Source organism: Galdieria sulphuraria, assembly GCF_000341285.1.
Source record: "Galdieria sulphuraria unplaced genomic scaffold scaf_32, whole genome shotgun sequence".
Taxonomy (NCBI): domain Eukaryota; phylum Rhodophyta; class Bangiophyceae; order Galdieriales; family Galdieriaceae; genus Galdieria; species Galdieria sulphuraria.
This window is the reverse complement of record NW_005178443.1, coordinates 136,323-160,259: the sequence shown is the minus strand read 5'-3', so window position 1 is coordinate 160,259 and position 23,937 is coordinate 136,323. Positions and strand designations below refer to the sequence as shown.

General features: G+C 37.1%; 9 protein-coding genes and 1 non-coding gene across 11 annotated transcripts; 6 read left to right on the top strand and 4 right to left on the bottom strand.

Moving 5' to 3' along the window:
• Nucleotides 1–3,699: 3,699 nt before the first annotated feature.
• Nucleotides 3,700–6,344, top strand: Gasu_38330 (archaeal ATPase). Its single transcript, XM_005705248.1, has one exon. It carries the CDS (start codon nt 3,811–3,813, stop codon nt 6,319–6,321), a length of 2,511 nt encoding a protein of 836 aa, XP_005705305.1. The 5' UTR covers nt 3,700–3,810; the 3' UTR covers nt 6,322–6,344.
• Nucleotides 6,345–6,837: 493 nt separating this feature from the next.
• On the bottom strand, nt 6,838–7,959 carry Gasu_38320 (uncharacterized protein). The gene is made up of 2 exons (XM_005705247.1): nt 7,776–7,959; nt 6,838–7,693 (listed from the first exon to the last, which is right to left on the bottom strand). The coding sequence occupies exons 1-2, from the start codon at nt 7,792–7,794 to the stop codon at nt 7,509–7,511; spliced, it is 204 nt and encodes a 67-aa protein (XP_005705304.1). The 5' UTR covers nt 7,795–7,959; the 3' UTR covers nt 6,838–7,508.
• Nucleotides 7,960–9,528: 1,569 nt separating this feature from the next.
• On the bottom strand, nt 9,529–10,459 carry Gasu_38310 (uncharacterized protein). Its single transcript, XM_005705246.1, has 5 exons — nt 10,269–10,459; nt 10,150–10,206; nt 9,967–10,098; nt 9,860–9,910; nt 9,529–9,808 (listed from the first exon to the last, which is right to left on the bottom strand). Exons 1-5 carry the CDS (start codon nt 10,431–10,433, stop codon nt 9,692–9,694), a joined length of 522 nt encoding a protein of 173 aa, XP_005705303.1. The 5' UTR covers nt 10,434–10,459; the 3' UTR covers nt 9,529–9,691.
• A 410-nt stretch (nt 10,460–10,869) lies between these two features.
• On the top strand, nt 10,870–11,996 carry Gasu_38300 (uncharacterized protein). Its single transcript, XM_005705245.1, has 2 exons — nt 10,870–11,022; nt 11,163–11,996. The coding sequence occupies exons 1-2, from the start codon at nt 10,926–10,928 to the stop codon at nt 11,324–11,326; spliced, it is 261 nt and encodes an 86-aa protein (XP_005705302.1). The 5' UTR covers nt 10,870–10,925; the 3' UTR covers nt 11,327–11,996.
• Nucleotides 11,997–12,669: 673 nt separating this feature from the next.
• On the top strand, nt 12,670–14,324 carry Gasu_38290 (uncharacterized protein). Its single transcript, XM_005705244.1, has 2 exons — nt 12,670–13,709; nt 13,766–14,324. The coding sequence occupies exons 1-2, from the start codon at nt 12,762–12,764 to the stop codon at nt 14,195–14,197; spliced, it is 1,380 nt and encodes a 459-aa protein (XP_005705301.1). The 5' UTR covers nt 12,670–12,761; the 3' UTR covers nt 14,198–14,324.
• Nucleotides 14,325–15,074: 750 nt separating this feature from the next.
• On the top strand, nt 15,075–15,147 carry Gasu_nc0041. The gene has a single exon. It is a non-coding gene; the product is annotated as a tRNA-Val (tRNA).
• Nucleotides 15,148–15,159: 12 nt separating this feature from the next.
• Nucleotides 15,160–17,144, top strand: Gasu_38280 (esterase / lipase). The gene is made up of 3 exons (XM_005705243.1): nt 15,160–16,600; nt 16,655–16,822; nt 16,872–17,144. The coding sequence occupies exons 1-3, from the start codon at nt 15,857–15,859 to the stop codon at nt 17,118–17,120; spliced, it is 1,161 nt and encodes a 386-aa protein (XP_005705300.1). The 5' UTR covers nt 15,160–15,856; the 3' UTR covers nt 17,121–17,144.
• A 4-nt stretch (nt 17,145–17,148) lies between these two features.
• Gasu_38270 (14-3-3 protein-like protein) lies at nt 17,149–18,959 on the bottom strand. The gene is made up of 4 exons (XM_005705242.1): nt 18,552–18,959; nt 18,210–18,438; nt 17,844–18,162; nt 17,149–17,795 (listed from the first exon to the last, which is right to left on the bottom strand). Exons 2-4 carry the CDS (start codon nt 18,277–18,279, stop codon nt 17,390–17,392), a joined length of 795 nt encoding a protein of 264 aa, XP_005705299.1. The 5' UTR covers nt 18,280–18,438; nt 18,552–18,959; the 3' UTR covers nt 17,149–17,389.
• A 10-nt stretch (nt 18,960–18,969) lies between these two features.
• On the top strand, nt 18,970–20,073 carry Gasu_38260 (protein phosphatase). The gene is made up of 2 exons (XM_005705241.1): nt 18,970–19,130; nt 19,182–20,073. Exons 1-2 carry the CDS (start codon nt 18,984–18,986, stop codon nt 19,953–19,955), a joined length of 921 nt encoding a protein of 306 aa, XP_005705298.1. The 5' UTR covers nt 18,970–18,983; the 3' UTR covers nt 19,956–20,073.
• A 5-nt stretch (nt 20,074–20,078) lies between these two features.
• Gasu_38250 (isoleucyl-tRNA synthetase) lies at nt 20,079–23,929 on the bottom strand. Of its 2 annotated transcripts, XM_005705240.1 has the most exons (9): nt 23,682–23,929; nt 23,491–23,630; nt 22,777–23,442; nt 22,308–22,725; nt 21,822–22,259; nt 21,536–21,774; nt 20,503–21,483; nt 20,170–20,439; nt 20,079–20,119 (listed from the first exon to the last, which is right to left on the bottom strand). In XM_005705240.1, the coding sequence occupies exons 1-9, from the start codon at nt 23,916–23,918 to the stop codon at nt 20,116–20,118; spliced, it is 3,393 nt and encodes a 1,130-aa protein (XP_005705297.1). In that variant the 5' UTR covers nt 23,919–23,929; the 3' UTR covers nt 20,079–20,115. The 2 variants fall into 2 exon arrangements, with proteins under 2 accessions (XP_005705297.1, XP_005705296.1); XM_005705239.1 differs by lacking the exon at nt 20,079–20,119 and having other exon boundaries at nt 20,159–21,483.
• Between the last annotated feature and the right edge of the window lie 8 nt (nt 23,930–23,937).

The following is a 23,937-nucleotide window of genomic DNA, read 5'->3' as shown; positions in this document are numbered from 1 at the left end:
GTTCTTGAAACCTCACTGAGCCTTCCTTCCCATCCACACTCAAACCATTGTGTTCATTTCTGATTGGATTATTATGAGAAGGATCGCTTTGTATTCTCTCCTTTCACTGGAGATATATTATTTTGAGTGACTAGTGAGTTTTATGAAAGAAAATATTCCACTTGGAGATATGTAAAAAGTTTCTGGAACAATTTGTGTGCTAGATGCAATCAATCTCACATCTCAGTATTGTTGTGAAACGAGAAGAACAGTGTCGTAACAAAGGTCCTCTCAACTCCCTAGCGACACTGTAGCCTTTTAACAGAGTTGAGTTTGCTCAATCTTGTCTCTGCAAGGTAAATTTCAAACTACTTGTGAGCCTATTTTGATAACAAATCAAGAACGGTTTTTGCTACCACCAGTTTTTGACCTCTTTCTCGATCTGAGAACCTTTCTTTGTTGGTCACTCAAAATTTAGGGAAACTGTTTGAAGGTGTAAAATTGTCATTTTCTAATTTCAATGACATTAACTCTGTTTGGCTTGCATTGTGAGAGCTATAATCTTTCCTTCTATGCAAATTCGTTCAAGGAGCAATCTTTGTTCGATTACGAGTTATATAGAAGACTAAATCGTATATTCAACTGTAGAGTTGGGAAGTATAGAGAGGACAGGACGATAGTAAAAAACTGACCGAAGGTTGGGAATACTTTTGTCTATACACAAATTCGTACATAAACTACCTACGATAAGTAGGATCGAGCCTCCAACGTTTCAAGGTCTTAGTTTGTTTGTTCTTTTCGTAAAGAACTTGTTGAGAGTTTTCTCTGGTATAACGACAGTAAGAGTGGTGATGCTTTTGGTTCTCCTTGCACTTATGTTTCAAGATTCACCTTTCTTTTTTACTTTGCCAAGAGGGGAGATGAAAGATTCTTATTTTTCCATTATTTCTACGTTTTTATTTTTTTCTTTTCACTAGTAGACGAAATTTATCTAGTATATTTAAAAGAACAAGACCTTTACCGGTTTGGATAATCACCATCATATTATTTATGTTAATTGTGCTCAGCTTTTATTCTGCTGATTAGTTGTATTATTTCATAGTGACATTATTCTTTCTTTTTAGTGACAATTTTTATAAAACTATATCTTTTCTTCTTTATGTTTGACTTGTTTCTATTGGAAATGAACGTTTCTTGTATATATAGACAGTTTGTTTATACAAAACTTTGAGTTGTCTTTGATTCTTGTTACCAATATCTAAAAAGAAGCCTCCACCAGTGTATCCATCTGTTTATATTTCGCGAGTCTTCTGCCTAGTGTCTAACGCGAATAACTTTTTGTATTATGACTCACTTATTCAAGGAGCTTATGGATGAGAGAGTGGAAAAAGAGTAGGAGACAAGTGGAGCTAAACAAATCTTTCCTTGAATTTGCAGAGCTTTTAAAAGTTTTGTTTTCTTCGTACTGGAAGAAATAAGCGTTCCCTTGGAGTTATCCATGCCCTAAAGCAGCTTTGTACTATTTATAGTTTGCTTTCTTATATATGTTCACAGTTTGTGGTTTTTACAAAGTTCAAGAGGAGGCAGTGAAAGCCTTTAAACCTAAGCAGTCATGTTTACCTTCAAAAACACCTCAACTATACAGTCGACGACATGGAAGAGAGAATTCAACTATGATTCAAATGCTATGATGAAAAACGAGAAGAGAATCGAGAGGATAGACTCAGTTGGACTGAATTGAACTTTTTTGAAAATAAGTTTTCTCTCAACAAAATCCACAGTATCAAATATCAGTATTGTCTGCAAGTATTTTCAGAGGAGAAAGAAACAGGAGTTGTTGACTCTTACAGAAATTGGATATTGAATATGCACTTGTGTGCAGGAGAATGACTCGGTTAATACACTAGTGCAATCTTTCAAATATTTCGGAGATACCTTTAAACATGTTTCAAAACTAAAAGGTTTTCATTTGAAGGCTATTTTTGGTGTCAATTTTGCAATATTGCAGAGTTGTAGCAATGATTCAAAATGAATAGACTATACATACATACATGTTGAATACTAGAATGAAAAATATCCTTTCTTGTCCAAATACTTAGTAAAGTGGTTACCGAAAGAATATCTCAAAACATTCTTAAAGTGTCTGCTACGTTGTCTTTCTAGTCTGTTGAAAGAAGAACAGTAACTCTATGTATTATAAATCTCAAAGACTGAAACGGAAAAGGTTGTTTGTAGATTTCACTTGGACTGTCCTTCCTATCTTTTGTTAAATGAATAGAAGAGAGTTTTCCTCGGTTTTAGACCAAACGAAAAAAGTGGCAGCAAAAACTTGAGGCTCCAACTTGAGGACCTGCACTGCGGTCTAAAAAAGAGTTTTAGTTTCTTGAAATTCGATAAAAGTTTAGATTCCTTTCGTTTTTATGTGTTTTTTTCAAACTGCATTTCTAGCCTTGGAATTCATATGAATGGCTTCTACAAATATGAAACTTGTTGGAACTAAGAGAAAATATAGTAAAGATAAGAACAAATACTAAAAAAAGTATTTTGGTTTGCAATTCAAACTCTATCTCAAAAGTATTCACGACACTATATATTCAAACTCTGTTTTAGTGAATTAGACTGAAAACTCACCGACTCTTAGATAGGGAAAGGAACCCGGTTGCAAAGATGATATTCGATATAAAAAATTTCGTTTGACTATTAATAGAACAAGAGCATCTTAAATGAATCTATCCATGTGACAGTCAGATAAAAAACTTTCTATTTCAGAAAATTACTATTTACAGAGGAGTTCTATTTATATTGCATTGCAAAGGACAACTTTGAGAGTGGAACAGAATTGTTTCTAATTAGTCAAAGGAAACCATATCCAATCTTGAAGTATTGTCATTCCACAACAATCACTTGACAGATAACTTAGGAACTACAACGTATTTCAGTCAAGAGTCATGTTGGGTAAAAGTTCTTCAATATGGAGTGGCTTTCAGTTGGAGAATTGCTGAAGCTTTCAAGTTGGTACACTACTCGACCTTGACTCAAGTATAAAAGGCTTCTTCTTTAGCAAAATAATTTTTTGGCTCAGTCTTTTACTCTTTTTTCAGCATCGATATGTGGAAAATGAACGGTTATAGTTACTATATTTGAAGCCTTTATTGATGTTTTTATATACGACATATTCAGAACTTTTTAAAAGTCGAACAAAGGATAGACAACTTGTGTAGCTATTATATCAATAATGGCTTGTATTTAATGATAAGTCAGTATGACAGTCTACATAATACACTTCTCCAAATTCAATTAGATATTTTTGTATTTATAAACTCTGCTACGAACGGTTACAAACTAACAGACTTCCCATTCATTGCAATTCTCTGTTTCCCACTGTATTTCGTCTGTAACTTACAAAAAGCTTGTATCTTATTAGACTTGTATATAGGAGTTTGCGTGTAAGATGGTGTGGAAGATAGTAGAAAAACTCTCTTACAGTATACAAGCCATAGAAATAGTACCCATCAATCTAATTCACCACAAAAACTCATAGAAACCTATTTCTTGTCTATAGTAAAAGAAAGTTTCTAGTTATGACAAGCAAGAAAATATTCCTGCTTTCTCTCTATTGTCATTGTGAGTCTAGAAGTGTCAAAGAGATCAGTTTTACCAATCACCAAATAAAGCAATCTCTCGAACAATAAAACATACACTCTCTTCCATCTCCTTTGTCCTCCTCCAAGTGTTTTGTTCTCGGCTCCTTTGAAAGCTTTTAGGTCATCGCTTTCATCACCCTTTTATCATCATCACTCATTCATTGATTTTGGATTGGCGGCGTGGAAAATGGCTAGTCAAGAGATACGCATAAGTTTGCCTGGAATGACAAAAGTACCGTTAATAGATAGAAAAGAAGATGTTTACTCTATTCTTCTAACTTATTTGCACCAGTTTTCTCCAGTTGAGGGAAACTTTAACATACGCCCTTCAGCTTGTTTCTCTCCTCATATTTTTGGGGCTGGCAAGAGTTTTGTTGGTGAAAATTTTTTAGAGTTTTTAAAAAAATTCGCCGACGAAGAAGAAGAGCAGACGGAGACGGAGGTTTTCAACAAGAGCTCATCGGGAAAAGTTGATTTGAAGATTTTTTCTTGGAAACACTTTGCGGAAAACACTTTGTCAGTTATCTTAGAACTAAGAGAGAGCTTTTCTGATGCTCCTTTTCCAAGGTTTCGAAAGGCTTTGATGTATAACATAGCTATGGCTACAGCCGAGTGTAATGGTATGAGTGCCCGAGAAATTGTAGAATTCACGGACGCAGCGATGAAGCAACCTAGTGTTTCTTTATTTGTCCAGTATCTTCTCGAACAATTTCAGAAACAATATTTATTTTTGATGATAGACGAACTTAGTCACCTGAGTTACCTCACCACATACTATAGTGAACTTACCACGAAACAGTTCGTCGAGTCTGACCCAAAATATGTACCTTTCCGGAATTTCTTCCGTATTTTACGTGATTTGTTGATTACAGGGAAGGTAATTGTCTATTTGGCAGGTCGGACTGCTGAAATCTCAGCCCGCCTGTCTGATGCTCGCTCCAGTAGAGTGAGTCTCCATATGTTGCGGCTGAATCCCTTTAATCTCCATGATATTAACGAATATATTGAGCTGGCAATTTATGATGGAAAGTCCTTGAAGGACTGGTTATTGCCCTCTGATGAATTACGGTATCGATTCGTAGAATTGTTGAAGAAGAAGACAGGAGGTATTCCGTTGATTGTAAAGAATACTTTATTAGCCCTAGTAGGGAAAGTTGCAAACTTATCGCAACCTGCTATCAACAACGACAATATGGAATTTTTATTAGATGGTGTCTTTGAAGATATACTAAATGAGTCAGGAACGTTTATTATTCCGGAGATACTAGATTCCGCAACCCTTCTTCGATATCAATTTGTCCTTTTGAATTATCAACTCGGAACGATTTTCCCAATCGGATTTGCAATTACTCTATGTGGAACGAGAACTTATTTGATGGACTTGGTTGCAACTTTTGGGTTTTATTCTGAAAATTGTGGAACTGACGGGATTGATTTGGGCACTAAGTTTAAGATTGGTTGTTGTGAATTTATATTGCGAGCTCATAGCAACTATAACTTTTTCCGTGAAGCTACTGAACTTTTTCCTTTATCTCCGTTTAGTTATATTCCCGACACTTCAACAGCAAAAGGAGTCTTCTTTGAATTTGTATTTATGAAGATCTTTCGTTTTCGCTTATTAACTTTTCTTCATTCTAATTCCTCGCCTATTGTACATTCTGCTATTCCAGGAATTTTCCAGGGTTCTTTTATTGAACAGGACAATGTTTCGTATTCTATGGAATCTACAAAATCTAATGATATACCCATCTTGAGAAATGTCTCTCGTTCATTTTCTGGTCATTATAGAGATTATTTACAACATTGTGGTATTTTTGTTCCAAAGGAGGGCAATTCGAGTGGTCCTGATGCATATGTTGTATTCCATAATGGACAAACACGTTATGTTGTTGGATTTTCATTCAAATTTTATCACAAAACTGAATTTTCGAAAACAAATATTGAGGAAGAAGCCAAAAAATTTTTTAAGGGAGTTGTTTCCGTTTTGAATGACGAATCTTTTTCATCTGTTCAACTTCGTTTTCAGTTTGTGGTAGTATGTACTAGATATGATCAATCTGTAGGTTTCTCTACCGAAGAACATAATATTGTTGAAGATGCAAGTGGTTTTGTGACTCAACATTCTTCGGGATCAACTTTGAATGAAAGTAGTCGATCATGTCTGCAATTGGTAATTGTTTCTCAAAGGAACCTTGAAATGTATTTGGGAAGAGATAATGTCGAAACGTTGAGGAAAATTGGGGAAGCAAACCGAGGAGAGTTTTCTAAAAACTTTTCAGTATGGTGTGAAACTGTCTTTGAGTCGATGTCCAATGAATATGTTTCATCTTTGGAAGCTGAGCAATCAACTGTTACTTTAAGAGTGGCTCGAAATATAAGACCGAGAACCAATGAGGAGAATAGGATGCAAATGGAAGGTTTTCAAAGTGCTATGCAAGTGGAAGAAGGTATAACAAGAAGCGAACAAGTATCAAGTGATATTACACATTTTGACTGGAAAGAGTTTCTTTGCAAGTCTGCGTTATTACCGGAAGAATTTGCCTCTCGTCATGCTTCGAGATTTTTACGCATATTTGGAGATAATCCTCAAGTGATTCGAAGAAAGTCACTAGAGTTGATGGGTATACCAGAACAATATATTCAACAAATTCTAATTGCAACGATGTTACTGGAAGAAAACACAGAAATGAAAGAATAATTAGCTGCTTTCAAATTTGTGTTATTTACGGACATTCTTTTTAGAACAATAATGGAAAGTTGGCTAGTAAGTGGATAGAGAGAGTGCTTTATGCTTTCATTCTAATTGAAGCTTACAACAGCAGCAAAGCTTAACTCTGACTTGTGAGCTTTTCTCTTTGTTTTCAGGAAAATGAGGAATAAAACTATGTTTTTTGGGTTGAAGAAACTCTGGTTATTTTAGCGAACTAAAACGAAAAAACTCAATCTTCGAAATCATTGTTGTTTCTTTGGTTGGCATTGTAAAGGCACAGCCTGTCAATAATGCAAACTCTTCAGCTTTTTAACGAGCAGTTGAGAACGTAAGTTTTATTGACCCAGTATTGCTTGCTCTTCTTGTGGTTTCTATATAAAGATTGATTTGGAAACTTTGTCGGTATTGCCCTAAAATCTGTAGTTTTTTGCTTTTTACTGCAAATATGTGCCAAGGTGACTTCATATCTAGTAATGGCAAGGATATATATGGTCTATCCTTTTTGGAAATCTTCTCAAGTTTATCTTTTCTGTTAAAATTTAGATTCTGTAAGATGGTTATGAAAATATCCAATAGTTTTCCTTTTGTAACAAAGTGAGAAAGTCTTTATAGTCTCGCGAATAATAATAGCTGAAAAATCATGAATTTAGAAGGAAATGACGAATGTTGTTACAGCATGTGTCTTCTTCAGCGGAAGATACATCTCCAACGCCAATAATAGCCAGTTCAAGTTTTCATCTCCATATAAGAAAAACTGCTATGATTGCCTTCCATCTGTCGTCAAATAAACTTTCTGAATACTCGATGTGAAAGTCTTCTTTAAAGCAGGATCACTTTAACCATCCTTCTCCGCTGTCACTTGTTTTCCCAAAAGAGGTTTCGGAATGGTTTTTATTGGAAATAACAGTCACCACTACCGAAAGATCCATTCAGGTAATCATAATATCCTAACACCCAAAATAACAAATAAATACAAAACTCGTTTGGGGAAAATACAGAACGCTCTCTATACGTCCAGTTAGGCTATATAGATATCAACGCAGGCGGTTTTTCTCTTGGTAAACGTTCTTTCGGTGGCTATCTCGAACTGTGATATGACACGCTGAAACAAATTAGCGAGTTGATTATTCCACTGGCGGTTTCGAAGATTAGGAGTATTCGGGAGCAAACATTAATTACCAAGTAATCAGCCATGCCGTAAACGACGTCACCCTAGTCTCAAAATCCAACTTGGCGTCTTCTGGATCCTTGTCTTTTCCTGAGTTGGAAAGATCAACCTGCTTATGCACTATAAATTTTCGTAATCTCTTAAAAACTACACTAATTCTTGAAGCCAAAAACCAATGGTAACTGCTTGTTCCTTCTCCAGCCAGAATATTCAAGGTTTAGGGTTCTTTCTTTATGATTCCGCGGTTACTGAACCATCTTCTACAAAACCAAACCCAGCTGATGACACGGCATCGAAACAACCTGCGCTTGTCAAACCCTGTCGCTGCTAGTCGATATGACTGTCAAATAAGTCACAGGAAAGACCGGAATAATAAGCTTTCAGTCTCTATTCTTCAGACTCACGAACGAAACTACAAACCCAATCAATTCCGTTACATCCTTAATGCATCTTTGAGACTGGGGGAACGAAGTATTGAAGCAGTCTCAAAGAATTTGTCAGAAACCGGATAAGCTATCACCCTAGTTATCTTGATTAGAAAAGTTCTTATTAATCAAAATTTGAATATCAACGCAATTTGTTCCCTCATATCTCGATGGTGCGTCAGCCTGTCTAAATGTCTCGCTTCCATGAAAGCTCGAACATATATCGTTTGTTGTTGAGTCAGAAATGATTCGTCAGTGGTTGAAGAGTCTTTGGTTTTTTAAATTTTGTACGATAAGAAATAGTGGAAGACATTGCAGCAAGTTTTTGTTGTGCCTCTTGCTTTAATTTTTTTGCGAAGTGACAAAGAGAACTTTTTGAAAACAGGAAAACTTTCTGTTGATAGACAAAGTGTGAGTGAATGTTCACAAACATGGGAGGAGAAAGCAAGTATCAAAATTGAATAATTAAGCCATTTTGAAGTAATGGTGCTCGTTGAATCTCTCCAAGAGCTCTTTGTGGTTTTGAGAAACTGAATTGTATTCATAATCACGATATTAAGGTTGAGTCTTTTTTCAGGTTCCTCTAAAACTAAATAACACTGAGAAGCTAACCCTACATTGTCTGTTTTATAAACAAATGGTTTTTGTAGAATACTTGGATCTTTTTGGAGTTGCACTAGATGAATGTGTGTGTCAACTGTCGCAGTTTTTCGATTCGTTTGCAGATTGCAGTGCTTATGCAAGTTTTGAAATACTTCATGTTTTTTAAAATAAATGTTATGATTCAACTGCAAAAAGTTGATATGGATCAATTGTTTGCCTAGAAAAAGCTGCCTTTGTTCTTAAAAAGAGATATTAATTTTTTCAATTCACTTACTTGAAATTCTTTCTATACGCTCTATCCTATCACATATTCACATATAGCCATTTGGAATTAACCTTGTGAAATGAGCAGTAAAATTTTGCACAATATTCCAAGCTTGTTTAATGGATAGTAAACTGTTCAACAGTTAAGCACGAAGACTGGGAAGTCGAGGATATTTTTGGTCAGAAAAGAACGATTCCATCTAAGAAATTGATATAGAGTTCTTATTGAAATATTTCTAATAAAATCTTTGGAAGTTTTCATTGCTCATTTATTTTGAGTTCTCTGTACAGTATCCAGTTCAAACTGTTTTCTCAAAGCTTCATTTGGTTTATTTCATATTTTACGATTTACTTGCTCTATTTATCATTCTTCAATGTCATGTGCAAGATGTGACATTGTTTGCAACCAATGGAATGCAAAAGCACTTTAAAATTGAATCTGTCTATAACAAAGAATGAAAATGATGGATAGACTAAAAAATATCTTCCCAAAAGTAAGCTCAGAATACTCGAAACAAGCCAGTTGCATAGAATAGATAATTTTGCTTTCATGTTGACGAATACTGAGAATTCTTTCACACTCAAGCTAACTTTTCATTCTTCTAACACATCAATATAAACACTAGCTGGTTTCCATACTTAAAATTGAATTTTTTGCAATGAAATGTTTCTGAGCAATTTCTCTCAAATTCTTATGAGAGAACTTATTTAAAGAAATCTCCCAGAAGATATCGTAATATATGATGAAACCATTGTCAATCAGAGTACCTTTATATTATGCAAATCAACTAGTGCTTCTTTGGCACGTTCAAACAACCATAAATTGCTAAACATACTATCCTTCATATTACGCCTCTTCGACTTATCGCCGTTCCTGCCAAATCAATTACGGTTCCTGCTAATATTGAACTTGTGGAACAACACATGCTTCAGTATACTGCACACACATTATCTTTGGAATTTGGCAACATTGCTGCAGTTCTATCAGCTTGTATTCTTGGCATGGATAGTAAATCTAGTGGCACTGTTAAGTATACAAGAAATGTGGAGAAAAATACCTCCATACCTGAGTTTGACATGGATAACTCACAGATTGTTGATACGAAAGTTGACAGTACTATGCATCATATTCTTTTCAGCACATCACTTTGAAGAAAATCAATATTGACATACCTGCTGACAAACTTGCTCCTGTTGATAATTCTGTTGTTCATACTCTTGTTCACAACAAACTTGCTGATATTCCGTCTCATATTTATAACACGTAGTTGGTGATGAGGTTACACATTGAGACATATAAGGAGCCTAGCACATCACTAAGGTTTGAAGCCTTGAATATAGACTGGGTCTTTTTACCTGTGTTTGAGTATAAATACAACTTTGAGATTGCGTTTGTGTGGCCGTAACACAGATCTACAAAGTACCAAGGGTTATCCTCTGAGGCCATTTAACTAGGAGCAGTTTTAAAACTTTACCTTTTGACATTGTTGCGTCTGAGTAGGCGAAACTGTGTATCCTCTTTCAACGGTGGTTACTTTTTCCTCTGTTACTGCATGAACCGTACAAATTATACTGAACAGTAGTACCACAAGGCTAGCTGCCAAGGAAGATTGCAGTATTCGTAGGTTACTTTGATGCATGTCCAGTCAAAATTCTTGTAACTAAATTTTGCATAGATTTGTCGTACTTTTTATAAGATGAATCTGTCGCTTCGAATCGTCATGAATCGCTGCCTTTAGATGGCACATGCAATTTTGAATTTCTAGAACATCATCTTTGGATATTGACGATTCATGGAGATGAAGAGAAATTCGTTTCTACCAAAATGGCCTTGGTGGGGGCCTCGGCATAAAATTTCAAGTCTCCCACAAGTTTGTTTCAGTAGCAATAGTCGTTTTCTTCGATTGATTTCTTCCCACTGACTTGAAAGAAATCAATACGTGATCTTCTTGGCAACTGGAAAGTTACGGTAGACGACAGTTAAACTTAGAGTCTCTGCATTGCTACAAAAAACCATTTGTCAGGTGAGTTTTGCGACTTCTTCACATATAGGTAGAATAATATCCGCCAAAACTATCACGAAAGGTTTGAAGAGTGATAAGAACCAGTATATAAGCGGACCATGAAACAGTATGACGAAGACTCCTGTCTCGTATTCCTTGAGTGAAATGCCACTTGTTTCCTTCGCGGAAAGGTGTTCCAGTCTAGCAAGTTTTGAAACAACTTGTGGTGGGTAACCCTCCGGGTCAGGCTAAGTCCATATATATACGTATTTTATGCAAATATTATATATATATATTGGCAACTCGTGTAAAACGGCCGTGTTCCAAACGTTTGGTGTTCTTTTGAAACTTGATCAGAATCTTAAGTGAAACAGTTAATTAGACACAAACTGATTCAGCAGAACTTGAATTCAAAAGGGTACCACACCAGACATAAACTTATGGGCCGATATGTATTGGTTGTGGTGGAACTGGATGGACAAATTCTTCTATCAGAAGAACTAGAGCAACTTGAAATATATTGCAGGTGACTCTTGCGAAGTCTTTCTAAGGTTTTGACGTCTATTTTCTTCTGGTAATTTTGTGCGTAAAGACTTGAGCCTAATCCAAAATTCGGAGCTGGAACCGATTGGCAGCAAGTGTCTGATACGAGAAGTCTTCTAGGATAAACTGTTTGCAATTTGGGATAGAAATGAGCTTCGCTGTTCCTCGCACGAAGAAATTGCTTATGAGACCCTAAAGTTAAAACTAATGTGAGTGTTGAGCGTTTTTGCGGTAGGAAGTAAGGCTATTTACTGTCGTGAAAAGGAAGTGAAATAGTACAACTCACAAACTTTTTGGCGACTAGATTGCACACCAAGACAGTAGATTTGAGAGTATTATTCTTTAGAACTAAACGCAGTTCCGAAGGCTGTTCTGATATAGATCTCCAGTCCTAGATAGAAAGATTTCTTTAGTTTCGTATATTCTTATTCTTAACGCATTAATTATTGTCTCTCCTCGGAATAACAAGAATTTTTTTAAGAGATTTGCGATACCTTGATGAAAATCTGTGAGAACATGCAAGGATGCTACGTGGTGCCAGACATTTTTTGAAAAATGATAGGATGTAGAGGAAGCCTTTAAAGCTAAAAAAATCAAAAAAAACTATCCAATAGAGGATAGAACTATGAGACAGAAAATAAACAAGAATGATTAGAATGGAACTTGTTCTGTTAGAAAACTTTAACTGTTGATGCAATTTCCAAGAGGAAGAGAAAAGTCAAGGAGAGTTGGCATTGTCAGACTAAATACTCAAGTGGGAACAGAGACTGCTCAATCTGTCTAGGCTTTAATTGGAAAGAGTTTTTGAGACTGCGTTGATCTCTGAAAACATGCTGGTTGATATACATTAATAATATATTGTTGGAAATAATATGAGTAAAATTGATGGGAAATTATTAAGAATCATTCGAGTCGAAGACGAACATCTCAAATGAACATGCAAAAGGAAATCTCAAAGACATGTAGCATTAAACTACAAGGCGCGTAGAAGTTGTAGCTATTGAGATCACGAGGACAGATGAGACTTCGGGTCATTTGTTCAAACTTCGCACGTATATAAACAAGAAGTGTAAAGGTCAGTTGCCCAATTTCGAACAGACATTTCAATTTGAAGTCATTGCAAATTGTATGAATAGCTCAGTTTTCGCTATTCACATCTCAACTTGATCTTTGAAAGCTCATTTACATTAGTTATACGATAGAACAAGTCTTCATATGTTACTCTGTGGAGTCACAATATCAAGAGCTTCAAGAGATTTGATACGAACCTTGGTAACTGTCATGTAGCTGTCTCTTACAATTGCCAACTGCAGTGAGAAGAGGTTTTCAGTTGTAAACTATAATTCTACTGCGACGAATCAACCGATTCCACTTTTTAATTATTATTATTTTCGTTGAATACTGCAGCTTTGGGTCAGGTTGATGAGCTTATGCTTTCCACTTGACTACTGTCTAAGAAAAACTTGCGTTTCTTTCAAAAAGTCTTTAATATTTTCAGATTTTCGAAAATATGCAACAACTTTTAGAGAATTCAACCGTTCTCATGAAGATACACCAACCGAATGGAAGAGTGTAGCCGAAGAGATTCAAGCGTTTCCTGAACTTATACAAGTGGACGAACTTTTAAAGGAAAGAAGAAAGTTGGAGGCTATTATTCCTTGCTTTCAAAGGTCACTCCATGTTTTTAGAAATATGCGGAACAAAGCATACGAAGTATTGCTTAGGGAAAAGTTGGCTGAAACGTTCAACTGGTACGGTAAAATAGAGCAAGAATATAGTGAGAGGAAGATAATATTTACTATGTTGAATTCGCTTGGAGACGGGAGGTTAACTGGTGTCGTTAGCCGCGCAGAGAACTCCTTGAAACTTTGTTATTTGAGACAGGGGACAGTGGAACCAAGAGAACCGCCGTCGTCACTGCAGACGCAAGGAGTTGCAGCTGCTAAGAAGGATTCTGCACCTTGTCTTGAGAAACTTTTTACTATTTCCAGGGCACATGACTTTCTCACACAGCTGAAATTGAATAAATCAAAGGATTTTATGGCAGATAGTTGGAAGGAACTTGTCGAATCAGCACGCAACTTCGAGATATGCCCAGAATATGGTGACTCTGTTGGATATTTTTTGTTGCTTGCCTCAAATTACGGACTAAAGTGTTGCAATTTGCCGAAGGATTTGATTGACTTTGTATCAGCTGCCGTTGTTCGATATGACAGTGACGAAGCTCCGTCATTCAAAGACATTACTTTGCATCGTGAGTTTGCTAGATACCTGTCTTTATGTTATCTAGGTGAGCTTTATATCAAACAAAATCGGTTAGATGATGCAGAAGCAACCTTAACACGTGCATTGCAGACTGCGAAACAGTTGGTAAGTTAGACTTGTGTGGTTAACAAGTTGCTCAATATGACCTTGTAACGACCTAGTATCCACGGAAACATCCTCGACAGGTTGAGCCTTTGAGGTTATTGGCAAAGCTCTATGAACATAAGCTGGAGCCAATCTATGCAGAAGGCTTATATCGAAGTTGTCTTGATCGAGTTGCTATCCCTTCTTGGGCATTGCCACGAGACATAAATATTTTGAAGAGTAGTTTAGATATTGATAATGCGTTTGATACTATGTCGATCTTGACCATTGTTGAACTAAGATGTCAGCTGCTTGAAGATTTTGCCATGCTTTTAGAGAAACTGGAATGGAACCAACAAAGTCGCAAAGCAGAAGCAGAACATTTTCGGAAGGAAAAGCAAATGCTGTTTGGAATTTTTCCTTCAGTTGGTTGTTCAAATTCGGAAATGAATCGATTTCTACCTGGTTGGTATTGTGATGAATCGCTAAAGCATTTTCACTGTGTATAAAAACTGTAGAAGTGAGTTATTTTTTATCGTGATTAGAAAGATTTCGACTCATTTCGTTTATACGGCATTCCTTTGTATCACTAAAAATTGTAAACAAATTGTTTGAAGTAAATGTCAAGTTTCTCGTCCAGAGAAAACAACTTCCATTCAAAACACTTCATTTCATTCCTCTATAAGAGTCGTATTTACAGTTTAAAATCCTTTCATAATTTATCATTGGAACTTATGAAAAACCTGATCCTGGAAAGATATTAAAAGTCATCTTTCTATTGTACACTCTTTTTTATTGTGTACATGGGATCCAATCGTCAGTATGTAATGAGTTTTCCTTGAAGCGTAAGACAGATTTGAGAAATTATGTATATAAAAAAGCATCGAAGAAGTTTTTTTGCTTTTTTAAGTATTCTATCCATATTGAACTACAAAACGACATAAATTTGTCTAGTAGCTTTTAAATCGATACAAACTGTCTTGCTTGAGAAAGTTTCATGACATGTCCGACTAAAAAGGTGTCCCATAGTAATTGCAACTATTCTGAGGCCCAATGCATATGTGCCACCAAATTTATTGAAATATATGCCAGCAGTGATTCATTATAAAATTTTATCAAATGACAATGCTGTCTACGCCACCTTTATGGCGTCCTGGTTGCATTGTTCACCTTGAAACCATTATTCTCTGCGTATCCGCAATTTTTCTGTTCATTTTCTTCCTAGCGTTTGCGACATTTGAAAAGAATTTTTCTACAAATTTTTGTGAAGGGATTTCCAAGTTGAGTAGAATGTCAAGTTTAAACTCACAAAGAATGTAGGAAAATGATAAAGGATCAACGACATTTTTATCATTTGTAATCAATACAATTTCCATATTAAATGTTGTCGGGGTGGTCTAGTGGCTAGGACGTCAGTCTCACACACTGAAGGTCGCGAGTTCGAACCTCGCCTCCGACATTGTTTTGTCTGGTTTTTGGTAAGACAATCAGCTATTGCAAATACGATGGAAACCTTTTTTTTATTATTAAACCTCGCACTGTTGGCTACGTTCGAAGTTTTTAAAAGAAGTGGGAAGAAAGCTTGTTTACAGTTTCTGAAAGTTCAAGTCTCACTCACGGTTCAACTTGGTTGAGTTGACTCCAACTTTTTTGAGAAATTTACTTATATCTCAACGTAAGACGGAACGTTGCTTTTTTGGTTTTAAAAGACTCTTTTCCTTGTTCTCGGGTGTTTTTTGAAGTCCTGTTCACCACAAAGTTGGCTTGAGTATTTTCTATCATCCTTCGAGTGCCTTGTAGTTTTCTGACTGTTTTTAGCGTTTTTAACAATGAATGGTGCTAGTGGCAATGTCTTTCAAAACCAAACGTTCCTTTAGCCTTTTCAATTTTGTGCTTGACATTCGTCACCAGTACTCGTTGAATATACGTTGCAAAACAGCCTGAGAATAAAAACTCTGGAAAGTCTTTCTATCTTATATAGAAAGCAGTTTGCTATGCATCTAGATTCTAACAATTGTTTACAGCTACAGAACTATTGACGGATGGAGTTGTTGGAATATTTAGAAACTTTGTTAAAACTGAGAGAAACTGCGCAACAGGAGTCGTAAACAGCATTGTTGTCCATCCAAATAAATATAAAGTGAACAGATGAATTATTTTTATCGCACATGTCTCGTCCACCACCTTTAAAGCCGATTCGTTCAGTTGGTGAGTCTGAATCAAACTTTTCTAAACACAGTTTGCTACAACCCATTATTGAAGAGAAAAATAGCCGAAATAATAGTTTTGCAAGTGGCACCCATTTTCTTGCTGAAGACAATCAGCGCTTAAGTGAGTTGTCACCGCTGCCGTGGAATGATTATTTTCGAACGCGTACCTTGGTTTTACCTGAAAATTGCAAAGGTATTGGCTTTCGCGTGTATGCTACAGGATCTTTAACAGAATTGTTGTTGGCTCAATCTACCGTTTCTTCGCAGACAGATGAAACGAGTAGTTTATATACTTCTCATCGAGCTGCAAGTTCCTTTAAACAACCTCTTTTGATGCTCTTTCACGGGGGAGGATATTCAGCTCTGAGTTTTGGGTTACTTGTGAAATATTTGGTTCAGAAGTTACCCAATCCTGAGTCTTTGTCTGTTCTTGCTTTTGATGCCAGAGGCCACGGGGAGACTGATGTGGAGAATGAGCAGAACCTTTCTGCTGAACAACAGGTTCAAGACGCTCTGGACTTACTGAAGAGTATATTCGGAAAACTTGACTCTGATTTACCTCCAATTGTTTTGGCAGGACATAGTATGGGCGGTGCTATTGCCGTACGTGTTGGTGCATCTGGACAGATACCAACTTTGTGTGGTCTTATTGTTATAGATGTTGTTGAAGGAACAGCGATGGCATCTCTGCCTCATATGCAGGTTAGTCTTTTTTTATGTTATTTTGTTAGTTGGGTTCAGAACTTGTGAGGATAGACTGTTTTGATGAAAAGACCCAAATCCTTTTCATCCGTGGAAAAAGCCATTCTATACTCGTTGGAAACTGGTCAAACCAAGTCAAGAGAATCTTGTCGCTTGTCACTACCTTCACAGTTAAGGTGGAATGAGGACGAAAAGTGCTATTCCTGGAGGACCAATCTTGAGGTTAGCATGTTTATTGTTAGAGTTGTATCTTTTCAATCTCTTTTTCTAGGAAAGTGAGTGCTACTGGAAGAGCTGGTTTGAAAATTTGTCGCCAACTTTTCTTAAGATTGCTGTTCCAAAGTTGCTGATATTGGCAGGTCAAGATAGATTGGATAAGCCTTTAACTATTGCGCAAATGCAAGGGCAGTTTCAATTGAGTGTGGTTCGTGATAGTGGTCACAATTTGCATGAAGATCAACCAGAAGGTACTGCTCAAATATTTGTAGAGTTTCTACGAAGACATTCTATAATTAACTAGTTTGCTGCTTGTATAATTATTTCTTTGCATAGTTATACTTGTAAGCCAACTCATGATAGTTTCCTACAAAGCTCTCTATTCGACCCAATCCATTACGGTCGCTTCCATATGCAATCGTTTCAATAATGACTTGTCATCACTCTTTATTAAAAATCAACTTTTGGCAAATCTTTTTCGCGCGTCTCTATCTTTTGCCAACCAAAAGAGGCAATGCGCACTACGATGACACACAGAACACGAACACACATAATGCAAATGCCGTTTATAAATTATTCTTGTTTACTCCGATCCTGTTCGTCCTTTCCATCTGCTTTCGTTGCGTTTCCATCTTCTTCACCACCCATGTCCGAGGTCCACAAGGTAAGATTATCACGTAACAATTGCATAATAAGGGTCGAGTCTTTATAGCTTTCTTCCGACAGAGTATCCAACTCTGCTATGGCATCATCAAATGCTTGTTTTGCCAACTGACAAGCACGATCAGGAGAGTTCATTATTTCATAATAGAAGACTGAAAAGTTGAGAGCAAGCCCTAATCTGATGGGATGTGTCGGAGCCAATTCTGTTGAGGCAATTTCACTTGCTGCCTTATAAGCCTCCAAAGATGCTTCAGCAGATACTTTTCTATCTTCCTGATTTGTAAACTCTGCGAGATAACGATAATAATCACCTTTCCTACATAAAAACTATAAAAATAAGGTTCGAAAAATATCCCGTGCTCACATTTTAAAATAAAATACTTTGCTCTCGCCTGACTTGGCAGAGGGAATCAGATTGTTCTCAAGTATGGACAAAATATCTCGACAAATAGAGCTCAGTTCGTTCTCTATCTTCTTCCGATATTCTCTGTTTATCAATACATGAGTTTGGTTCCCCTTTGACTCTTCTTTTTGTTCAATAGAAGAAATAATCCTCCAAGAAGCTCGTCGGGCTCCAATCACGTTTTTATATGCCACTGAGAGTAGATTGCGTTCCTCCACACTGAGCTCAGGTACATTTTCGTTGGCATCTGAAGCAACTTTTCTCATTTCTTGTATCATCTCTAATACAGATATAAGACACAAGTTGAATTAAACACTAAAACAATACCGTCGTAACGCTCAGCCTGCTCAGCAAGTTTGGCCAAGTAAACAGATTTTTCTCGGCTCTCTGTGTCCATCAAACCTACCAACGATGAAGTTAGACAGGTGACACCAATAACAGTAAAGAGGCAAACTTCAAGGCCTCTTCAAGACTCTATTTTAAATTACGAGAAGAAAAATTGAATACCTTTTCTCCTACAAACACAGTGTTAACGGGCGATCCGTCCAAGTACAAACTAAGATTCTTTTAGTCAAGGTGAAAATTGAGAAATGACGACGTTAATATGTAGTTGATACGCTTTTGTCGACACTCGAAAAAGACGTTCCCACTGTAATGCGCCATACTTACCAAAACAAAACAAACAGTGACTAAACAAGTTTGGCACAACGGTCAAGACAACAGTGACAAAATCCAAAAGGTAATTTGGACAGCAAATATGAAAAAAATGCCCTAAAATGGCGCGCAAAATTGATCAGAGATTTCAAAAATGAAAGGCCGATTCATAACTTTGCGAATTCTTATTGTCGATTTTTACATACATTGTTTTGGTTCACACTACTCTTGCCTCTACACATCGTCACTTATACTCAGAAGCTGTTGTTCTGCATACTGAAGAGAACATAATTGGAAGAGACGAACCAAAAGAGAAATTTTATAATGATTGAATAAGTTAAATATGTCAAAAATCTTGAGTGAAAGCTAATCATAAAAAGGATAAATAAATGTATTTGTTTTGACAACATTTATTACAATTCCGTACCATTACATGTTATTCCCTTAATGGGTATTTCGGATCTGGATGCTTGGATAGAAAAACTGAAAGACAGTGTTCTCCCTAGTGAAGACGAAATAAAAGTACTTTGCGGAAAGGTTAGAGAAATTTTGGTCGAAGAAGGCAACGTTCAAGTTGTCTATGCCCCTGTAGTTGTAAGTATTTGTTTTCGGTGGTGTACTAATAGAGGCTTATTCGTTAACCAGGTCGTTGGTGATGTTCACGGTCAATTCTACGACCTTTTAGAACTTTTTAAAGTAGGAGGTGAGCCTCCTTGGACAAACTATATTTTCTTGGGGGATTTTGTTGATCGTGGATATAACTCCGTAGAAACCTTGTTGCTACTACTAGCCCTTAAAGTTCGATTTCCCGATAGGGTAGCCCTTATACGAGGAAATCACGAAAGTCGCCAAGTCACGCAAGTCTATGGGTTTTATGAAGAATGTGTGAGGAAGTTTGGTTCAGCCACTGTTTGGAGACTTTGTGCTGAGATATTCGATTGCATGAGTCTCAGCGCAGTAGTAGAGCAAAGAGTCTTTTGTGTTCACGGAGGACTATCACCGGGTATAGAGAGTTTGGAAGATATTGAGGCCATTGATAGGAAACAAGAAGTTCCCCATGAAGGTCCTATGTGTGATTTATTATGGTCAGATCCAGAAGAAGTCGAGGGATGGACTTTGAGTCCTCGTGGGGCTGGATATCTTTTTGGTGAGGAAGCTGTCCAACACTTTTTGCATGTCAACCACCTGAACTTTATTGCTCGAGCCCATCAACTGGTTATGGAGGGTTATAAACAAATGTTTCAAGGACGCGTTGTGACTGTTTGGTCAGCACCAAACTATTGCTATCGTTGTGGTAACGTTGCATCTATTATGGAACTGGACGAGAATCTGGAGAGAAACTTCAAAGTATTCGAAGCCGCACCAGAAAGCAGTCGTCCGGAAAAGGGAAGAGTAAAAGCTCCAGACTATTTTTTATGATTGTTGCATGCGTGAAAACATTCAACAAGTAGTATTCTGTCCTTGGTGATTGTTAACACTCTCTTCTTCTGCTTGAACGAGTTCCCATGTTGAAGCAAATATATGCTTCCCTAGTTGTAGTCGGATATGCTGTTTGTCTAGTATGAGACTAACGCTACCTTCATCTGAGGAGAACAATAGAGTGAGAACTAGAACAAAATGGCAATACAAAAACATACTTGGATGAAGAATTTCAGAAGTTTCTCTTATTAGACAATATCGAACCACAGATTCGGTTCTCGCATCATCTCCCACAAGTTCTTTAATCAGTTTTCTGCTCGGACGCAATCCAGCTCTAACCAAACATATTTTCAATGGCATATCATGAATTGCTTCAACTTGGCTGTATTCAATGATGGGAACGTAATTGGGCTTATATTCGAATGTCAAAGGTGGTGGAGTATGGAGAGCTTCTTTTAGGTTGTTGCGATACTTTTGAAGTATTCTAAGAGGAAGTTATGTTAGTATGTTGCAACTACATACGCATTTCAATGACAAAGTCATATACCTTCTGAGAAGAACATCGTCGGTATCTACAAAAACTTCAATTTCATCTCTTGGTAAGAGCCCTGCCTTCTTTCTGAGCTTTTGTACTCGATTGATAAGTTCCCGTGCGATGCCCTCTTCATACAAATTTTCATCCTGTTTCATATCCATAAATATTAAAAGCCCGCTAGTGTCATTGGATGCGACCATTTCATATTCTTCCTGTAACATAGTGATATCTTTCTTGACTTGACGAATTACTTTCACTTGTTCTAATAATATGCAATGTCCTTCGATATCCAATTTTCCACTTTGTTCCAACTCAAAAATATCATCGCTACTTAGTTGCTGTATTGCACTGCGAATTTTTGCGAAATCTTTTCCCAGTTTCGAGCCAAGTGCTCTTCCATCGGCATCTGCACGAAGTAAAACATATTGTTTTTCTTCTGTGGTATAAACCAACTGCTTTACATTCAACTCCAAAACAATATAACTTTCAAGTTGTCGAATAGCTTCCAAAACTTGGGCATCCCGATGAATAATCACCAATTTCCTTAAAGGCTGTTTGAGAGGAACATTTCGTCTATCACGAGCTATGCGTCCCAAAAGGATAACCTGCTGAATGTACGAAACAGTTTGTTCAAACTTTTGATCGATTGAATGCAACCTTGGCTCTGGAATCATCAAATAGTGGACAGAATCAGCAAAAGAATCTAGAGGTGCTACTTTCTTTAAGTTTTGAAAGATCATTTCAGAAGTAAATGGAGCAAATGGGGCCATAAGACGACAAAATACGATAAGAACGTCGCCCAATACTGTTAGGGAAGTCTTCCATTCTTTCTTTCCACTGTTGCCTTTCAAACGAGGCCTATTTAGTCTCACATACCAATTGGTAAGAGAATCTATGAATCCCAACAAACGAGGAACTACATTATATAAATGATACGCTTCCATTTCTTTGCGTACGTACAACACAAGTGAGGCAAGAGAAGACTCAATCCAACTATTACAAAATCAAAAACCTGTCAATATATCATGCAAAAAGAAGCGCTTACTGATCCATTTCATTCACATTAGACTTGGAAAGCAAATCCAACTCAATAGCACCAAACTCTTCATCCATTTCAAGCTCATATTGCTTTACATTTTGAACAAAGAAACGATACGCATTATACCAAGGCAAAATAACATCTCGCACCACTTCTCTCACTCCCGATTCTTTGAAACGGAGAGTTTCTGCTCGAACCACAGGAGAGTTAATCAAATATAGTCGAAGAGCATCGGCTCCGTGTGACTACAAGAACTCAATTAACCAAATACTTTCAACCAAACGTTACTTACTTCTGTAACTTGGATGGGATCGGGGTAGTTCTTCAGTCTCTTAGACATTTTCTTTCCATCTTCTGCGAGTATCAAACCATTGACGATACAATGTTGAAACGCTGGCTTATCAAATAGGGCAGTACTTAAGACCATCAAAGTATAAAACCAACCCCTCGTCTGATCTAACCCTTCAGCAACAAAAACTGCAGGAAAGGTACTGCGAAATACTGCCTCAGAATCTGGTTCAAAAGGATAATGAATCGATGCATACGGCATCGAACCCGACTCGAACCAACAATCAAATACTTCGTCTACTCTTCGAAGAACCTTGCCAGACTTTGACTGAATAGTTATGTGGTCAATTGAGTCTCTATGTAGATCGGTGAGTTTTTCTTGAAGCCCTGCTAGCTGTCGAAGTTCTTCTTCCGACCCAATAACAACTATCTCTTGCTTATCCTATAAAATTTCAATTACTGTGCATTTCAATACAGAATGAAAACTCACGTCACTCATCCAAATGGGAATTGGAGTTCCCCAATAACGATTCCGAGAAACATTCCAATCACGAGCATTCTCCAACCAATTTCCAAACCGGTTAAACTGAACTGCTTCTGGGACCCAGGATGACTTTTTATTGTTTTCCGTTAATCTGTTTCGGAAAGATTCCACTCTGACGAACCAAGAAGGAACAGCTCGATAGATTAAAGGGGTCTCCGATCTCCAACAAAAAGGGTACGAATGAACTATTCTTTCATTCGTAATTAAGCGATTCAGTGATTTGATGAATTGTATGATGGATTTGTCTGCTTCCTTCACATGCAATCCACAAAAGTCGGTTACAGGTTGTATAAAACGTCCATTGTCATCGATTGGACAAGGTACTTCATCATTATAAGAAATAATGCCAGCATTGGAGCAAACACTTGTCCCAATCAACATAAATATAACTGCATGATAAAAACTTGAAACTTACCGAAAGTCATCTTCACCAAAAGCAGGAGCCTGGTGAACAATACCTGTACCTGTATCACTCGTTACATATTCATCAACCAAAACCAGAAATGCTTTATCTTTAAAACGCTCATAAAAGTATTCAAACAAAGGTTGGTACTGAAGGCCTTTGAGGTCCGTTCCTTTGCAGCGAGAGGTAATCCTAAGCACTTCCGATGAAGCTTTCTTAGAATCGCGTCTCAGCGCTTTCAAACATTCTTCCTTTCTCCCTTCAGCAAAGATATATTTCTTTCCTTGTATAGTGTCCTCCACAGTTACATAATCCAAATCTGGATGCACACACAAGGAAAGATTCGAAGGAAGGGTCCATGGAGTAGTAGTCCATGCAAGTAAACAAGTATTGGGATCAGTCAATAACGGAAAAGAAACTATGACGGAGGGATCGCTAATCTCTTTGTAGTTCAGGTTGGCTTCAAAATTACTCATTGGAGTGTTCAAAGCTGTCGAATAAGGCATTACACGAAAACCTCGATAGACCAATCCTTTCAAATACAATTGCTTAAAAACCCACCAAACACTTTCCATGTAAGTCATATCTAACGTCTTATAGTCATTCTTGAAATCAATCCATCTACCCAAACGTTTCACAATTGTTTCCCACTCTGAAGCATAGCGTAAAACGATGGATCTTATACAACTTTCAGATTGGAAGTAACCACAGTGTAATCATACCCACCGACACTCTGCATTGTATTTGTCAATTCCCAACCTCAAGACATCCTCTCGACACTTCACTCCAAGTTTTTTATCAATCTCGTGCTCTACTGGCAAGCCGTGACAGTCCCAGCCAAATCGTCTCGGAACATCATGCCCTGTCTACACAAAAGTATATTTTACAAGATGCACTTTCCACATCAAGTCTCGTACCTGATATGCATAGCGAGTCACTACATCTTTAATAGTTCCTGCCAAGATATTGCCATAATGCGGTAACCCGGTAGCGAAAGGAGGTCCATCGTAAAAACTAAATGTTTGTCGACCTTTACTCATATCCATAGAAGTATGAAAGGCACTTTTCTCTTCCCAGAATTGAAGTATTTTTCTCTCTTCTTCAGGAAAAGAAACTCTTTCAGGAACTTCATCGAGAGCATCTCGCTTTGACATGTTCATTAAAAACCTTAAA